General features: G+C 48.9%; 1 protein-coding gene across 1 annotated transcript in view; it reads left to right on the plus strand.

Annotated features, from left to right (window-relative positions):
* Positions 1 to 19007, plus strand: part of LOC311522776 (NACHT, LRR and PYD domains-containing protein 3-like) — a 120448-nt gene that overhangs the window by 34076 nt on the left and 67365 nt on the right. The window contains exon 3 of the mRNA XM_084632243.1: positions 12903 to 13073. Within this exon, the coding sequence (XP_084488369.1) occupies positions 12903 to 13073 (171 nt within the window). The remainder of the gene's footprint in view (positions 1 to 12902; positions 13074 to 19007) is intronic.

Genomic DNA, 19007 nt, shown 5'->3' on the forward strand with positions numbered 1-19007 from the left:
AAGGTTCAACTGAACCCCCATGTCTACTATAAGGAAGGTGGTAAGTCAAGACGGGAAGGACGGGGACACCCTACTACCATACCTTATATTTGCCATCCGGGAGGTACCTCAGGCCTCAACTGGGTTTTCTCCCTCAGAGCTATAAAAATGGGCACCAGCACCGGGGCATCTTGGACATAGCCAAGGAAATTTGGGAGGAGCACAATGAGGGGAAGAATGAAATTGAGCATGTGTTACAAATGAGGCACCGGATAGCGTGGGTCACTCCCATTGTGCGGGAGCACCTAGAGAAGGCCCAAGAGGCCCAACGAGCTCATTAGAACCGCCAAGCCAAAGTTTGGCAATTCCAACCTGGAGACCGAGTAATCGCATTGGTGCCCACGACACAGAGTAAACTTTTGGCCCAGTGGCAAGGACCCTATGAAATAGTTGAATCCGTAGGGGAGGTAAATTACAAGGTGTGACAACTGGATGTCGGAAACAAGAGCAAATATATCATGTCAACCTTCTGAAATCCTGGCATGCACAAGAGGCATGCGCAGCTGTCCGAAAAGACCTACCCCGGGAGAACAAACCCTCCGAACAGGTGAGGGTGTCTCCCGATTTAACACCAGACTAGAAGAATGAGGTGTCTGAACTGATCTTCTGGAACCAAGATGTGTTCTTGACAAAACCAGGTTGAATAACCAAGACATATCACCACATCATCATGAACCCCTGAGCCAGAGTAACAATGAGGCTCTACTGGGTACCAGCAGCCAAAAGTGAGGAAATGAAAGCGGAAGTAAAAAAAAAAAATGTTGTGGTGGGCGTCTGTTATAGACAAGAGGATGAGGTAGACGAGGCTTTCTTCGGATAAATAACTGAAGTTTCCAGATCACAGGCCCTCATTCTAAAGAGGAACTTCAATAACAATGATATCTGCTGGGAGAGCAATACAGCAGTGGACAGACAATCCAGGAAGTTTTTGGAGAATGTTGGGGACAACTTCCTGGTGCAAGTGCTGGAGGAACCAACTAGGGGCTGTGCTCCTCTTGACCTGCTGCTTTGGGCAGCAGTGACCATGAATTCAGGATCCTGACAAAAGGAAGAAAGGAGAGTAGCAAAATACGGACCCTGGACTTCAGAAAAGCAGACTTTGATCCCTTAGGGAACTGATGGGCAGGATCCTCTGGGAGGCTAATATGAGGGGGAAACGAGTCCAGGAGAGCTGGCTGTATTTTAAAAAAGCTTTATTGAGGGCACAGGCACAAACCATTCCGATGTGCAGAAAGAATAGTAAATATGGCAGGTGACCAGCTTGGCTTAACAGTGAAATCTTTGGTGAGCTTAAACACAAAAAGGAAGCTTACAAGAAATGGAAATTTGGACAGATGACTAGGGAGGGGTATAAAAATATTGTTAGAGCATGCAGGGGTGTAATCAGAAGGCCTAAGTATAATAGGAGTTGAGGCTAGCAAGGGATGTGAAGGGTAACAAGAATGGTTTCTACAGGTATGTTAGCAACACGAAGATGGTCAGGGAAACTATGGGACCCTTACTGAATTGGGGAGGCAACCTAGTGGCAGATGATGTGGAAAAAGCTGAAGTACTCAATGCTTTTTTTTGCCATGGTCTTCACAGACAAGGTCTATAAGGTGGACTATAACGTGGATAGAAAGTTGGCTAGATTGTCGGGCTCAACTGGTAGTGATCAATGGCTCCATGTCTAGTTGGCAGCTGGTATCAAGTGGAATGCCCCAAGGGTCAGTCCTTGGGCCAGTTTTGTTCAATATCTTCATAAATGATCTGGAGGATGGTGTGGATTGCACCCTCAGCAAGTTTGCAGATGACACTAAACTGGGAGGAGAGGTAGATATGCTGGAGGGTAGGGATAGGATACAGAAGGACCTAGACAAATTGGAGGGTTGGGCCAAAAGAAATCTGATGAGTTTCAACAAGGACAAGTGCAGAGTCCTGCACTTAGGAAGGAAGAATCCCATGCACTGCTACAGACTAGGGACCGAATGACTCAGCAGCAGTTCTGCAGAAAAGGACCTAGGGGTTACAGTGGACGAGAAGATGGATATGAGTCAACAGTGTGCCCTTGTTGCCAAGAAGGCCAATGGCATTTTGGGATGTATAAGTAGGGGCATTGCCAGCAGATCGAGGGACGTGATCATTCCCCTCTATTTGACATTCGTGAGGCCTCATCTGAACTACTGTGTCCAGTTGTGGGCCCCACTGTTGCGGTTCAATGACAAGACAGGACAAAGCTTTTAGCAAGCAAGCAGGCTAGTCTGCCAACGGACTTCTGCCTGTCAGCTTTCCACCTTCTCCTTTATTCTTTTCTCCCCCCGTGCATTACATTCTCCAACAGATAAAAAGGAATACACTGGCTTTGTTTAACATTCTTATTTACCAATTTCTATCTACTGCATTCCTTGCTCTCGGGCCTTGAGCCGAGTCCTGGGAGGCTTCCCACGGTTCATGTCATCTGGGCGAGATTCCAAGGTTCATGTCCTTGAGAGGAGCTGTGTGTGCACAGCTCCTGCACAACACTCCGGGTGTGCCCTGAATGTTGCCAAGTGCATGAACCTTGTATGAATCCTACATCCCCTCCTTTTTTGTTTATTTGTGCTCGGCCATCTCATGGTAGCCATCAATTTGCTTTTGCAAGCCAATTAACTCCCAGACAGACAAGGTCATAACTCGTGGAGCCTGCCAGGGCGGTTCTCGACAAAGTCTTAAAAAAAAGGAAATACATTGCACACAGCAACAGCAAAAAATAAGCTTAAGAAGGTAAAGTGTAATTGGCCGGGCCCCAATTAGCCATGCTAGAGTCCTGGGAAGAGAGGTTCGCGTAAGCAGCGAGCATCGTCTCATTCCCTATTTCCTCAGGGTGATGACATACTGGAATAAGGCACGTCCCTAACAATTCTTCAGCTGCTACAAAATCAAATAAACAAAAGTGGGTAACATTTACTATTGAAGCCAATCTTTCCCATAGGTTATATGTCATTCGGGCCCGTAATGGAGGAAGCGCTCCTGAGCCAACCCCTACAGGAAATAGCAGGCACAAAAGGCATACAATCAATACAGAATTAGCAGTAATTTGGTCGAGAATTGCCACAAACAAAGTCTCAGGAGTCTCTGGCTGTTGGTTTGCTGCCAGTCTTCGTTGAGCCGCGGTGACCAATGCTTTTACTGCTCCCCATGTCACGGGCTGGCTTGGGACGCTACGTCTCCTCCGTCTCCGTCCCGCCATTGTCGACCCGGGAGGCACCGCATTCTCCTCCAAGGTCAGCTGAAACTCCGGTATGGGGTTCGGCAGCCCCTGGTGCCACGCCATGCTGTTTCAGTGCCGGTCGCACACACCGGGCCGCAACCCACAACGGTCCTGCAGGGAGAAACACAGCAGCATATCCCCAACCCCAAGTAATTAAAGGTACTGGGCCCAACCATTGCGGATCGGGCAGCTGACGGTAATAGACATGCGGTCTTTCCAGTACCTCGGACTTATGAAAATGCCAATCCATGGGGGTCTGCTGATCTGTATTCAATGTTAAATTATTTAAAATAAACAAAAGAATATGCAATTGTTGCTGAATGTCTCCTAAGTTTCGGAGACGCAGCTCCCCTTGTTTGTCAAGCAAGGTTTTTAGCGTGCAATTTGCACGTTCAACAATAGCTTAGCCTGTGGAATTATAAGGGATCCCGTGTTTGAGATGGATGTCACATTGGGCACAAAAGGTGGAGAGGGCTGTGGAGCAATAGGCTGGGGCATTATCAATTTTTATCTGGCTCGGGCGACCCATGACAGCAAAACAGGCTAGCAAATGGTGAATAACTTTGGAAGTGGCTTCCCCACGCTGTGGGGTCGCCCAGAGGAATCCCGAATAGGTATCAATGGAAACATGTAAAAATGAATAGGGGCGGAATTGTGGCACGTGAGTGACATCCATTTGCCACAGCTGATTCGCTGCGGTACCTCTGGGGTTAACGGCATAAGAAAAGGTAGGGGCAGCAGCCGCACAGTGGGGGCAGGAAAGAACAATAGAACGTGCATGATCAGCAAAAATGTGAAACTGTCGGGCCAAAACAGAGGCAGACTGATGAAAAAAGGAATGGCTTTCAATGGGGTCAGAAAAAAGGGAATTTACCTGACCACGTAACGCATGATCGGCGCGTGCATTGCCCTCAGTGAGTAGCCCAGGCAGAGGGGTATGACTGCGAATATGAGCAACAAAATAAGGGAAATCACGAGTGGTGAGGAGATACTGTAAGGACAAAAACAGGCGAAGAAGGTCCGCATCGACCTGAGGGGTAATGAGGGCAAGGGGTAAATAATCAATTACCTGATAAACATAATGCGTGTCCACGATCAAATTAAAGGAACAATCAGCAAAAAGTTGAAAGGCCAAAATAACAGCAGCTAGTCCCAAGGACTAGTGAAGGTCTCCAAGCGCTGTGCATGCAAATATTGTTGTACAAGTGAATGAAGCGCTTTCACTTTTTCTAGGGGGAGGGGCCACTGGTCAATCCATACGGGCTCTAAGGATTGCCATACCAATGGTAATGCGGAGGGCAAGGTGGGTGGGGGAGGGTTTTGGGCCATTATATATTAATATCGAGGGTGGTGTCCAGCTTTACAAGTAAGTCACGGCCCCAAATACTGAGGTGGACAGGGAGCACAAAAGGGTGTATCGTAGCAAGGGCACGGCCTCCTGGTTTAGAGACCGTGACCCAAGACAAACTTTGGCGCCCGGGTTTGCTACCCCCGATCCCCCACAACTCTTTAGAAGGAACTGTTGGCCAACCGACTGGCCCCTCCAGATCACGAATTACCGTAATGTCAGCTCCAGTGTCCACCAGCCCTGTAAAAGGAACATTATTTAAGAGAAGTGTTAACTGAGGTGTTGAGGGGCGGACCGACATTGTTAGAGAAACAAGTGGAGAGGACGTGTTGTGAGACAGCAACTGAGGCAGCGTTGATCCAAAGCCGCCTCTGCCCCGGGCTCGATCCTCTGCGGCTGGCACCTGATAGGGGACTAAAATCAATTGCGCAATTGACCGTCCACGCGAGAGCGACTGCGGAAGATGGGTCCATACCTGAACCTTAATAACACCGTTGTAATCGGCATCAATGACCCCTGGGATGACAAAAAAAACCCTGTTTCCCAGTGTGTGAGCGAGGGAGAACCAGACCCACAAATCCGGCAGGGAGAGGTCCCATCACCTGTGTAGGTATGGCGCAAACCTCCCCCGGCAACTGAAAATCAGCGTCCTCCTGCATAATCAAATCAAGCCCTGCACTTCCGGCAGTCGCCGCCCTCATGGAGTCTACGGATTGTAAGGCAGAGGAACAGTTGTCTGAGTGGGGAACACCCCCGTTTGGCCCTGGGTTCGGGGGAGACCCGTCGTGCGGTTTCCCGACCCGCTACGACACTGATTAGCCCAGTGATAGCCCTTCCGACACTTGGGGCACTTCTTTGAGGGGCAGGCGGGTGCCGTCGATGAGCGGCACTTCAGCTGAAAGTGACCCTCCTTACCATAGCGGTAACAATGCTTCCCCTCCTTCCCGCTTTTCCGCAGGGCGGCGGCCAGAACCCCAGCTTTATGTGCTTGTGTGCCAATGTTTTGGCACGCCCACAGCATGTCTGACAGCTCTAGAATGCCAGTGGCTTGTGCCGCCTGGAGAGCACGGCGGCAATCCTCGTTCGCATTTTCAACCGCCATTTTTAACAGAATCTCCTGAGCTGCCACAGGATTATCCACCTGTCGGAGGATAGCCTCTTGCAATCTGTTGGTAAAATCCATAAAGGACTCTGATGCACCCTGACGGATACTGGCAAAGCTTTTGGTAGGCTTGCCTGAATCCGGGACCTTCCGGAAAGCATGCTGGGTGCAGGTGGAAATAATGGGGAAGACGGCCTGAGGGAGTTGAGACTGCATCTGAACGGTAGCATCTGAGACTGCATCTGGCCTTCCCCTGCGAAGTGCTCATAAATGATACCTTGCTCTCTATATACCTGGGCTTGGCGTTCCGCCATCTGCTGATACTCACTAAGCCAAATAACATACTGACTGGGCGTCAGCATCATGTGCAACAGCACCTTCCAATCTTCAGGGATCAGGGTGTTCCCAGTACCTAGCCCTTCAATGAGACCGCGTACATACGTGCTAGCGAGGCCGAACTCGCGAATCGCTTTCTTTACCTCTCTGATCACCGAGTAAGGCAAACGGACCCAGTTTGCAATCTTGTTGCCCTGGCCATCATCCTGCCAGATCACCGGACAAACTGAGACCAGATCAGTCAGCTCCTCTGCTGTAATATCTGAGCGAGTCTTCGCTGCGTGAACCATTTGTTGCACCAGCGAAAGCCCCTGAGCAGACGCGGACGACCCCTCAGGGGGCCCCAGAGCATGGGGCCCCACGAGGGGATGGCGATCACACACTGGCTCCGGTGGGGAAGGCCAGGGAGGCGGTGGTAATAGAGGCACCAGGGGCGAAGCAGGGGGAGGGATGGCTGCAGGAGTGGATGGTGGTGGCGGGATCGGCAGCCCCTCTGTTGGCGCGGGAGAGGGTCTTTCCGAGGCAACACACTGTGTCGCATCGCCAGGAGGGGGGATGGCTGCAGGAGCGGATGGGAGTGGTGAGAGCACCAGCCCCGCGAGGGAGGGCCTGTCCGAGGCGACACGCTGTATCGCGTCGCGGCAGAGGTGGCAGGCATGTAAAGCCTGCACAGGCGCCCGAGGATCTTTGTGCAATGTCTGGCCCAACTGCTCCCAGTCCACTAGCTTAAGGGTTCTGGCTTCTGGGTACCCCGGGCATTGGGCACTTACCTCCTGTAGCAGGAGAGTGAGTTCTCGAGTGGGGCAGTCATGCTGAGCCTTACGCAGCAAATACTGTAGCTCATTACGGTGTTGCACTTGCAAAGCAGAGAGGGAGCTTCCCATACTTACCACAATGAAAAATACTCACCAGGATCCGCGAAGCGGATGAGTGACGCGTCTGAAACCCTTGCCGGGCGAGGTGAGTGCTGGGGGCCCCACGTTTGGGCGCCAGTTGTTGCGGTTCAATGACAAGACGGGACAAAGCTTTTAGCAAGCAAGCAGGCTAGTCTGCCAACGGACTTCTGCCTGTCAGCTTTCCACCTTCTCCTTTATTCTTTTCTCCCCCCCGCGCATTACATTCTCCAACAGATAAAAAGGAACACACTGGCTTTGTTTAACATTCTTATTTACTAATTTCTATCTACCACATTCCTTGCTCTCGGGCCTTGAGCCGAGTCCTGGGAGGCTTCCCACAGTTCATGTCATCTGGGCGAGATTCCAAGGTTCATGCCCTTGAGAGGAGCTGTGTGTGTGCAGCTCCTGCACAACACTCCGGGTGTGCCCTGAATGTTGCCAAGCGCTTGAACCTTGTATGAATCCTACACCCCACACTACAAGAAGGATGTGGAAAAATGGGAAAAAGTCCAGCGGAGGGCAACAAAAATGATTAGGGGACTGGAACACATGACTTATGAGGAGAGGCTGAGGGAACTGGGATTGTTTAGTCTGCGGAAGAGAAGAATGAGGGGGGATTTGATAGCTGCTTTCAACTACCTGAAAGGGGGTTCCAAAGAGGATGGCTCTAGACTGTTCTCAGTGGTAGCAGATGACAGAACAAGGAGTAATGGTCTCAAGTTGCAGTGGGTGAGTTTTCGGTTGGCTATTAGGAAAAACTTTTTCACTAGGAGGGTGGTGAAAGCCTGGAATGCGTTACCTAGGGAGGTGGTGGAATCTCCTTCCTTAGAAGTTTTTAAGGTCAGGCTTGACAAAGCCCTGAATGGGATGATTTAATTGGGGATCGGTCCTGCTTTGAGCAGGGGGTAGGACTAGATGACCTCCTGAGGTCCCTTCCAACGCTGATATTATATGATTCTATTCTGTGGTGTAGAAGTGGCAGATTGGTTTCCTGATCTTAATCTGTTGTCTCCTGAATGTAATATCAGATGTGTCTCTGTGTCTGAGTTTGACAAACAGACATGGTATAGACTGAATAAAGTGGTGACCAAAGCCCATGTCTCTTTGACCATTGGAAATGTTGGGGATTAACAGATATAGGAACACTTGGTGGTTTTGTTTGAGGTTTGGGGTTTTTCCCCTGTTTTGGTCTTTTTCTTATTTTTTCTGGTGATTACTGGTCTGAGGGATAATTTTGTATGTGGCTCTCTGAATGTTAGTGGGCGCAGGGATGTTAAAAAACATAGGGCTCTTTCTGAGTTCCTGTCCCAGAAAAAGTTAGATATTTTGTTTTTGGAAGAGACGCACACAGATGCAGGCAACCAGACTGATCGCTTGCTGATTGCAGATGGGAGGTTTTCTGCCATTCTCTTTGCAGACAGGATAAAGCCTGATTGGGTGATTCATTCTCTCTCTCTCTCTCTCACTCACACACACACACACACACACTCACACACACACACACACACACCCCACCCCACCCCACCCCACCCCACCCCCCCCTCGTATAGTACTGATTATCAGTTACTCCCTAAATAGTTGTCCATGAAGACCTGATTTTGCTTCATCCTGAAAACACTCAAAGTCTTATCACTAGTTTACCCCAATTGACTTTCTGTCATGACAGGGAGCTCACTCAAATTTCAGTGGTGGCACTGTGACCCCATGCACCAGGTTGCAACACCCAGATCAGGGAGCTAGTTAGCCCCGTGGGTCTGAAGCTGCAGGAGCTACTGCTGTGGAGTGAGTGCATGGTGGGCTCTACACCCCCCAGGACCCCTCGCCCCCTAGAGGCAGGACAAAATTCCCCTCCACCCCAGCTCAGGGTTTCCTATGCAACCTTTTGACACATTCTGACAGGTTGCATTGCTCGGAACTTAGGGTTTATATAACACATACTTAAGTGCTGTATTTTAATATTTGCTGGATTTAATACTTATTATATTAATGTATGTATTCTATATCATGGGCTAGAAATATTTCATAAGCCTGACATTTTTGCACTAAAGCTATTTACTGGGTCACAATAGGCCATCAGGGTTTACAAATGGGTCCTGAGACCAAAAAGGTTGAAAACCACTCTTTTAGCTCAGCCATGGCTCCCTTGGCTTCTAGACTTCTGGCTCCCTGTCAATTCTAGTGGATTGATGGGGAGCCAGGAACCTAGAAGCCCTGGGAACAGACAGTGAGCCAGGAACCTTACAGGTAGGGAGTTGGGGCTTCCGAAGCTGATCCATATCTTGAGAGGGTATTCTCAGGGCTTCCAAGTGCTGAGCTGATGACTTCCACCAGTTCAGCGGCAAACACATACTTCTTGAATTCATTTTGTTTAATTTAAATTATTTATATACAGATTATAGTAAATGTATGCCTTAACACAGGATGTTATAATTTCAAATTGAATTTTAAATAAGTTTGTTTTAAAAGCAAAATATATTTAATTTAAATAAAAATCCTATTTAAATTAATCTGACTTAAGTAAAAAAATCAAACAAATAATGTCTTTTGATTCTTTCATTAAAAGTAACATCCATTTTTCTCCACCTTGCTTACTCTTAATATCAGGTTTGAGGCATTTGCCAAAACAGAACATGAGAAGAGGCGTATTTCTGCAGAAATTACTTGTTTTGACCACTTTCAAGTAAAAACTAAAAATAAAGATTTAAGTTTGTGATTTTTTAGTTTACAGTAGAAACAAATGTGCATGAGGAGGTCTTTCACCAAATCTTCAATTTGAAGTCAAGCACTCCGGCCACTGAGCTACCAAATTTGGCACTTTTACAGAAGCTCTTCCACAACTTACCGGTGAACAGGCTCTTGCATCTCACTGTTGAGCACCAAATACAGTACTGATTTGGTAAACAGATGTTCCATGTGTTTGTCCCTTAGTCATGGTTCGTGACCCACCAGTTTCATAGTCCAGGCGGCGGCGCTTATTAGCCACCACTATGCTGGTGGGGGGGTTTTCCTGTTTGGGTTCCAATATCTCAATGTAAAGTTGCTCCAATGAGCTTCTCTGTTCCTCCAGTCGACCACTGACAACTCTGGTGGTGGCAGAAAAAAATCCACATTTTGTTTAGAGTAATTATAGTATTATTTATTATTAATGTGTTGCAGTAGTGGTAAAATGCCTGTGCTGAGATCAGGGCCTCAATGTGCTAGGCAATGGACATGTTGTTATGGCAGGTGCCCCCAGGTGGTGCTGTTAGAAACGTGTCCAAATTCTTTTTTATTAGGATGTAAATAAGCTTTTAGTCTTGGGGAGAAATGCAGTGTTTAGGTTATGCAAGGTTTTCTGCAAAGGCAGCTTTGGGGGAGAGGGAGCTGCTTGAGCAGCAGAAGAGTTACAGCTACACTTAGAGTGCACCCAGACGTCTCATCACTGATTGCTCCTCTGATCTGCAAGGCCCTGGACATTTAATACTGCTCAGCAGAGGGGTAAGGCTGAAGTCAGAATGAGGCACTGGTGTCATAAGAAGGAGAAAAAGTACACATAGACAGTCTCTGCCCTGAAGATCCTACAGTCTAAATGGAATGGCATAAACTTAATTAACACAGAGTTAAGGTTGCCCGGTTTTAGCTTGTGACCTTCCAGCATATGGAGTTCAGCAAAAATCAGATTTCAGAAAATAAGGAAATACAGAGTTAAGGTAAATGCCCATGCAACTGTAACTCTTCCCCCCTAGAGCTGGCAATGCTCATTGAGAATTATCTGTATGTTGTCCAGCTGAATTAATGGTGTTAAGTGCAGCTATATTGAATGGCAAATGAATATATCGGAGCACCTTGGGAGAGCTGGGATTGTGATATGAAGAGATTTGGGTCTGAGTCCCCTAGTGGGTTGTCAAAGGAAAGAGGTGTGTGTGTACCATGAGGTTCCAATCTGGCATCATTTTAGTTCAGAACTGAGTAGGTTGTGTCCGTATCAGGGCACTGGGATCGTCTTGCCATGGGGTCTCTTTCTCCTCACCTTCTCAGGTGTCTCCTCTCTCTCTCTCTCTCTTTTAACCCGTAAATTTTGTGGGGTTCTTCTCTTCTGCTTCAACTTGGAGGCCCTCTCCTATTCACCCCTCCCCAAATTAGTGTTCATCCCCTAAGATTCCCACATACACCTTTTGGTTTTTTCCTCCCCTTATTCAACCCAATCTTAGAATCTCTCCCACCACCCCTATTGCAGACTCCTCTCTTCCTGCCTCCAAAATATCTTGGGGTTCTATGAACCTGGGGGCTCCCCAAGGCATGGGGGCTTCTCTCCCTTGTACAAATTCAGGGGCTTTTTTCTCTCCCAAATTTTGGGGTTCCCTTCTCTATTTGGCAGAGTAACAATATTTTTAAGGCAAATGAGGGGATGAAGGAGGCCGTGCAGGTGACAGTTCTGGTGGGAGGAGTGTCTTGATGTGTGTAAGATTTAGCAGCTTTTGGGGTGGGGAGGGCTCATGCTTGGGTGTCCAGGGGGCTCGCTGTGAGGCCTTGAAGGAGGACAAAGACAGCCCTGCTTGGGGGTGGTCCCTGAGATGCACATGGTCATAGCCGGCCTGCTGCCATGGTTACCCAGTCAGCTGGCTGGCAGCTCCATCGGGAGCCCAGACTGCAGGTGAGTTACAGAAACCAGCAAAACTTCTGTTTTTATAAACCCCCCAGAGACTCTGGAACAAGCCCTACCAGCAGGGTGGGGTTGCCAATTTTCTATTTTCCGACAAACAGATAGTACAGCAGGAGTGGTGGATCCTCCCCTTGCTCCACCTCTTCCCTGGAGGCCACTCCGCTCACTCCTCTCCCAGCCTCCCCGCCATTGCTGGCTGCTCTTCCCCCTCCCCCTTCCTCATCACTCAATCCTCTCCACCTCCTCATCACTCCCCAACCACAAGCTTGGCTCCCTGTGCTCCCAGGGCTGGGACAGGAGCTGCAGCCCATGATGCGGAGCCTGCCTGCCCACAAGATGAATGGAGGAGGAGGCCTTGAATGAGCAGGGCCTGGCGTGGGTTGACAACCCGTCACCTCCCTCCACCCTCCCCAGCACCTGCAGTAACTGGACTTTTTGTGTCCGGTCAGTACATCTGACGCTGTACAGGTCCCCTTTCAACTGGACTTTCTAGTAAAAAACTAGACACCTGGCAACCCTATAACAGGGTCACACAGTCGCCCTCCTTTCAGGGACTCTTCCTTCCCCAAACCCTGGGAAACCCCCTGCCAGGGGGATCTTCTCCTCTTTGTCTCCCCCGCTTCGGTCCCTGGTCTCAGAGGAAGGTGGGTGTGATGCTGCCAGTGCTGGGCCTCGCAGCTGCCTCCCCTCCCCAGGCCTGAGGCTCAGAGCTGGGGGCAGAGACAGCAGGCGTCTGTGTCCTCCAAGGGAGCAGCAGAGCTAGTGCCGGGGGCGCGGAGGGTCAGGATCTCCCAGCTCCTCCTGCTCTGAGCCTGGCCCAGCTGCCTGGGGGGGGGGGGCTCCCCCTACAGCCTCCCTGGAGCGATGGGGCTGCTCCGATTGGGTCGCACCATCCCGGGGCTGATCAGTTCCAAATCCAACCTGATTGGTCAAGAGCTGAGTGGGAAGGACTTAAAGGACAACTTTTTACTCATTCTGAATTCTGGTTGGTCAGTGGAAAGGGTGAGGGGGCGGGGCTTCTGAAGGAACTCTTACCCCAAACCTTATTCCTCATTGGTCAGTGGCAGAGGTTTGATCATTCTTCCTGTTGATTGGTGAAGGGTAAAAGGCAAGGGGTGGAATTTAGACAGGAAGTCCCACCCACTGCTGGTCTCTCACTGGACAAGGGGTGGAGCTTGGGACGGAGTCTGTATCCTCCTGGATGCTGATTGGTCAGAGAGAGGGGCTTGTGGGTGGGGCCATCTGTCAGACCAGCTGTGACGAGCCCGGTCACACCGTGATGCCCCTTTTCTGCGTTCTCTCTCCTGCAGGTTGGACTCGTGCCGTGTCACAGCCGCTGCCTGTGGGGATCTTGCAGATGTTCTCACAACCAGCCGGAGCCTGACAGAGCTGATCCTGGGGGGTAACGAACTGGGAGATTCCGGAGTGCGGCTGCTGTGTGAGGGATTGAAACACCCGAACTGCAAATTACAGAGACTGAAGTAAGTAACATTTGGCCACAGTCCAAGGCCTAGGGCAAAGGCACTTGCCCCCATCTCCACGGCAGCATGGCTGAACAGCTAGAGTTCAGTAACCTTTCACTACAGGATAGCATGGTCTAATAGCCAGAGTCTATGTCACACAACCAGTGTGGCCCAATAGCCAGAGTATGTAGCAGCCCTTTGCTACAGGGCAGCACGGCCCAATAGCCAGAGCCCAGGTATAATCTTAATTATACCAATATGTCCTGTTTTCCACTTCTCCAACCACACTGGCATAAGTCCTCCTGGAATGACTACTATGCAGTGAGTAACAGTTATCTACCAAGAGTTCTCTGTACCTCTCCCAAGAAAGGTTCTTCTGTGGCTTGGGGAATAGTGTGGCAAGGCATCTCCTTTGTCTCGCCAGGTCAAGCACTTCCCCACCAGGCGATGGTGGGCCTGGTGTAAATCAGCCCCACCCCACTCTGGGCAGTTTTTGTTCTTTCCCCTTCTGTGCTTCTTTGGCTGTTTCCTGAGTAGGCCTCAGGGTAGGCCTGTAGCATGATCCTCCACCAAACAGAAGGGAATAGTCCCATAAACACAAAAACAAAGGGTGATAGCTCCCCCTGCCTCCTTGCTGGGGCTGGGTGTTGCCCTGTAGTCTGCCCCAGGGTGTCGGTTCTTCCCCTAGAAGGCACTTAGGCTTGTCTGCTTCCCCTATGGGGAGGAGCGCAGCCTCCCGTCCTGGCAAAGCTTTCTCCCCGCTGCCACTAGCCTGGTAGTGGCTTGTCTCTTTTTCCGTCTCCCTCTCCCTCCTGGTTTTAAAAGGTCTCAGGCAGCCCTTAACTGACTCCATGTGTTCCTAATAGACCTGATGTAAGCCCTTATCACCTTATAGAGAAGAGGGCCTTTAACATTCTAGGTCTTACACCTCTGCCTTCCCCACCATCTTGCAGCCGTCCGGCCTGACTTTGTCACAATAGCTAAGGCTGCCTACAAGATGAACTTCTAGATTCTACTCTTACTGTTATCTGAGCACAGTACTTAGGTAAAGCGTATCAAACACGTGATGTTTCCTGCTTGCTTTACACCAGGACAGCCTGGACAATGTATCTACCCCCCTAGGAGACAGCCCTGACTCAAATGCAAGTTCGCATTGGTGTGCTCCTAAAAGCATTTCCCACCTCTGGAGCCCTGCTGTCGTCAAGAGGCACTCTCTGGATTTAGGGCCCAGTAGTTTTAGAAGGGGTTTCTGTGACTAAATCAATCAGCTCTCCCCATCTGGCCAATCATCTGTTTGCTGGAAGCTGGTTCAGCTGTTTTCAGAATGTGATGGCTGCAGTTCCCAGCATGTCTCTGACTGTAGGCCGGTGTGCCTTTTTCCAGGGAAGAGGGAGCTGGGCTGGATCTAGCAGGGACAGAGGCTGGCTGCAGGGGGCTGGGGGGAGATAGCCTGGGCAGGCCAGCAGCTTCTTGACTTGGCGGTAGGGGGAGACAGGTTGGGTAGGCTGGCAGCTTCTCGGCTGGCTGCAGGGGGCGGGGGCGGGGGCTGGGACTGGGGCGAGACGGGTGGGAGACAGAGTCAGAGCAGAGAGGTAAAGATGGCTGAGGGATTCTGCATTAGCAGATCTTAATGCAGGATCTGTCTTCATTTGTATTGGTGTGTCATAACCATAAGGGTAGCCTAAAATTCCTCCTTACCTGTAAGGGGTTAAGAAGCTCAAGTAACTTGGTTGGCACCTGACCAAAGGAACCAATGGGGACAAAAGATACTTTCAAATCTGGCGGGGTGGGGGCAGGGAAGAGGCTTTGTTTTGGCTTCTTTGTTTCTGTGGTCATTCGCTCTTGGGACTAAGAGGGACCGGACATCAATCCATGTTCTCCAAATCTTTCTGAACAAGTCTCTCATATTTCAAACTTGTAAGTAACAGCCAGGCAAGGTGTGTTAGTTTATCTTTGTTTTCTCAACTTGTGAATTTTCCCTTTGCTAGAGGGAGATTTATCCCTGTTTTGTTGTAACTTTGAAACTAAGGCTAGAGGGGGTTCCTCTGTGCTCTTTGAATTTTCTGCTACTCTGTAAGGTTGACTACCAGCCTAAGTTTACAGAGATCATAGAATCATAGAATATCAGGGTTGGAAGGGACCCCAGAAGGTCATCTAGTCCAACCCCCTGCTCGAAGCAGGACCAATTCCCAGTTAAATCATCCCAGCCAGGGCTTTGTCAAGCCTGACCTTAAAAACCTCTAAGGAAGGAGATTCCACCACCTCCCTAGGTAACGCATTCCAGTGTTTCACCACCCTCTTAGTGAAAAAGTTTTTCCTAATATCCAATCTAAACCTCCCCCACTGCAACTTGAGACCATTACTCCTCGTTCTGTCATCTGCTACCATTGAGAACAGTCTAGAGCCATCCTCTTTGGAACCCCCTTTCAGGTAGTTGAAAGCAGCTATCAAATCCCCCCTCATTCTTCTCTTCTGCAGACTAAACAATCCCAGCTCCCTCAGCCTCTCCTCATAAGTCATGTGTTCTAGACCTCTAATCATTTTTGTTGCCCTTCGCTGGACTCTCTCCAATTTATCCACATCCTTCTTGTAGTGTGGGGCCCAAAACTGGACACAGTACTCCAGATGAGGCCTCACCAATGTCGAATAGAGGGGAACGATCACGTCCCTCGATCTGCTCACTATGCCCCTACTTATACAAGAGATGATTCTTTTACCTTTTTCTCTTTAAATAAAATCCTTCTTTTTAAGAACTGACTGATTTTTTCCCATTGTTCTAAGACCCAGGGATTTGGGTCTGTACTCACTTTGTAACTAATTGGTGAGGACATATGCTCAAGTCTTCCCCAGGAAAGGGGGTGTAGGCTTGGGGGAATATTTTGGGGTAATAGGACTCTAAGTGGTCCTTTCGCTGATTGTTTGTTAAATCGCTTGGTGGTGGCAGTGATCCCAAGGCAAAAAAGAAATCTGTGCCTTGGGGAAGTTTTAACCTAAGCTGGTAAGAATAAGCTTCGAGGGTCTTTCATGCGGGTCCCCACATCTGTACCCCAGAGTTCAGAGTGGGGAAGGAACCTTGACATGGTGTTTTTCTATTGTAAAGCATTTAGGCTGCTTTTTTAGATAAGTGTTAATAATCTGTCCTCTTCCTAGAGTTCTGAGGAGGTTATATGACTATGAATCTTTTTTTAAAGAGTGCGGACTGCTGATTAGGTTGCAGTGAGGTCTTAATAAACTCAAGATCAGGCTTTAAACTGCTATCAAGTCCACACAGTGAACAAAGTGAAAAAACGCTTTGATCTTTCTGCTGTAGTGATTTTATGGGTAAAGTACAGCAATCCAAAGTTGAAAGAAATAGATCTGTGACTTTATTTTGATTTGTGTTGCTTTAAGAAGCTGCTTTCATGCTATTTACTCTCTCTTAGATACTGATCCTGCAAACAGTTATGCATGCAGAGGGCTCCCATGTGTAGTCATTTGCAGGCTTCAGTGAATGCATACTGGAGCAAAAACATGTGGATAAGCCTAGCTGATGACATTTGCATGATTACTTTTCAAACAAAGTTTACATAGGTGTTAATGGCAGCATAATTCTTTTGGAATGTTGTAGATATCTGAAAACTCTGATCTTAATTATTTTAAAAAAAATCCTATAGGCTTGTCTACACTACCAAGTTTTGTCGATGAAACTAATGTCGACATGAAAAAATTGACAAAAGCAAAGTTGCCAAAGTGTGTTTACACTCACTCCCTCTGTTGACAGATCGTGTCCACATTCGGGGCACCATCATCGACAGTGTTAGCAATGCACTGTGGGTATGTATCCCACAGTGCCTGGTGACACCATCTGTCAGTAGGTGTTGTGGGAAGGAGGAACGGAGTGTGGTGCATCTCCTTTTCCGCCATTTTTCCAACTGTCAATCTTTGCAGTGCGCTCCACCATCTTCAGTGGGAAAGGATGGATCCCACACTTCTCTGCTATGCGCCATTAAGTGTCATGAAGACCTCGCACATGGCAGCACAGTTAATCACGAAGTTACTGACAGAGGAAGCCTTGCAGGCTCCCGACATTCTGCATGATATAATTTATCAGTGCTTTTTGCTTTCACAGAGCAACTGCATAGGGTAGACCGTCGCTTTTGGGCTAGCAAAACCAGCACTGATTGGTCAGATCGCATTGTCTTGCAGGTGTGGGATGACGACCAGTGGGTACAGAACTTTAGGATGCAAAAGCAACCTTCCTGGAGCTATGTTCTGAGCTGGCCCATGACCTGCAGCACAAGGTGACCAGAATGAGAGCTGCCCTTCTGGTAGAGAAGTGTGTGGCAATCACTGTGTAGAAGCTGGCGAATCCAGACTGCTACTGCTCAGTCGCAAATCAGTTTGGAGTGGGAAAGTCCACTTTGGGGATGTATTACTCCAAGTGTGTAGGGCAATAAATCGCATCCTACTATGGAAGATTGTGACTCTGGGAAATGTGCATGAAATAGTGGATGGCTTTGCAGAGATGGGTTTTCCTAACTGTGGCGGTGCGATAGATGGCACACATATTCCAATTTTAGTGCCAGACCACCTTGCATCAGAGTACATCAATAAGAAGGGATACTTCTCGGTGGTGTTGCAAGTGCTTGTGGATCACCGTGGGCGTTTCACAGACATCAGTGCAAGTGATCTGGAAAGGTGCATGACACATGCATCTTCAGGAACAGTGGCCTGTACAGAAAGCTGCAAGTGGAGACTTTCTTTCCAGACCACAAGATCACAGTGCGGGATGTGGAAATGCCCATAGTAATCCTGGGAGACCCAGTTTACCTCTTACAGCTCTGGCTCATGAAACCTTACACAGGGCAGCTGGACAGCAGCAAGGACTGTTTTAACAACAGGCTGAGCAGGTGCTGCATGGTAGTCAAATGTTCCTTTGGCAGATTGAAGGCGTGCTGGAGGTGTCTCTATGGCAGGCTAGACCTTACTGAGGATAATATTCCCATGGTCATAGCCGTGTGCTGCACTTCGCATAATCTGTGTGAATCTAAGGGTGAAATGTTTGCTCACATGTGGAGCTCTGAGGCAGAGCGCTTGGCTGCAGAGTTTGATCTGCCAGATGCCAGGGCTATCCGAGGAGGCCAGAGGGCTGCTATTAACATCAGAGAGGCTTTGAGGAACCACTTTGACAATGAGGGGCAGTAACACATATCTGCTTTGGAGTTGCTTCCCTGGTGCATCCCATACAAAATTTTGGGGCCAGATATCCATGCAAGAAAATGCTTTAGAAGCCTGTACCTGCGACTGAATTGATTGCTATGCGATTTTGTAGAACACAGCTATCATTGTCCAAGCTGTGAGAGGAGGTGGAGTGATGAGGAAACTGAGGAGCACCACAAAGTGAAAAGGAATGTGTGGGCGTGGGGGAGGGGGAGGGGGGTTGCTTGACAAAGAATTGTGCATGTGCACATGCTGCATTGGAGGTCGACCCCAGATCTGTTCACTCTGAAGTTTTATTCAAGACTTGAGCATCTCTGTCTGATCCTCCATCACTTTTATCATCCACTCAGTCGCTTCCCTAGCAAATGCTTTATTCCCTTTTCTGTCCTGCTTTTCAGCTTCCCAGCCCTCCTTTCATTTACTTGTGTCTGTGACAGAGCGCTGCAGCACCTCTCTGAATATATCTTCTTTGCTGCGTCTTGGCCTCTTTCTTATCTGCCACAGATGGTCAGCAAGGGTGCTTAGTGTGTTTCTCAAAGTCTCAGCTGCTGTGGACAACGCACAGAAGAGGGATTCTTACATTCCAGCAAACGATTGAAACAAGCACCTTTTGCAAGTAGTAGCAATCATTTTCTCACTGACTCTAGCCAGGCACACATCTCTGCAAGCACCCAAATCATGGTGAGTGTTGGGATTGGAGGGAGTGGGGATGTGCGAATGGACAAAAGACACAATCATGGCTTGCAGTTCAAC

Source organism: Lepidochelys olivacea (assembly GCF_965140295.1).
Source record: "Lepidochelys olivacea isolate rLepOli2 genome assembly, chromosome: 6".
Lineage (NCBI taxonomy): Eukaryota > Metazoa > Chordata > Testudines > Cheloniidae > Lepidochelys > Lepidochelys olivacea.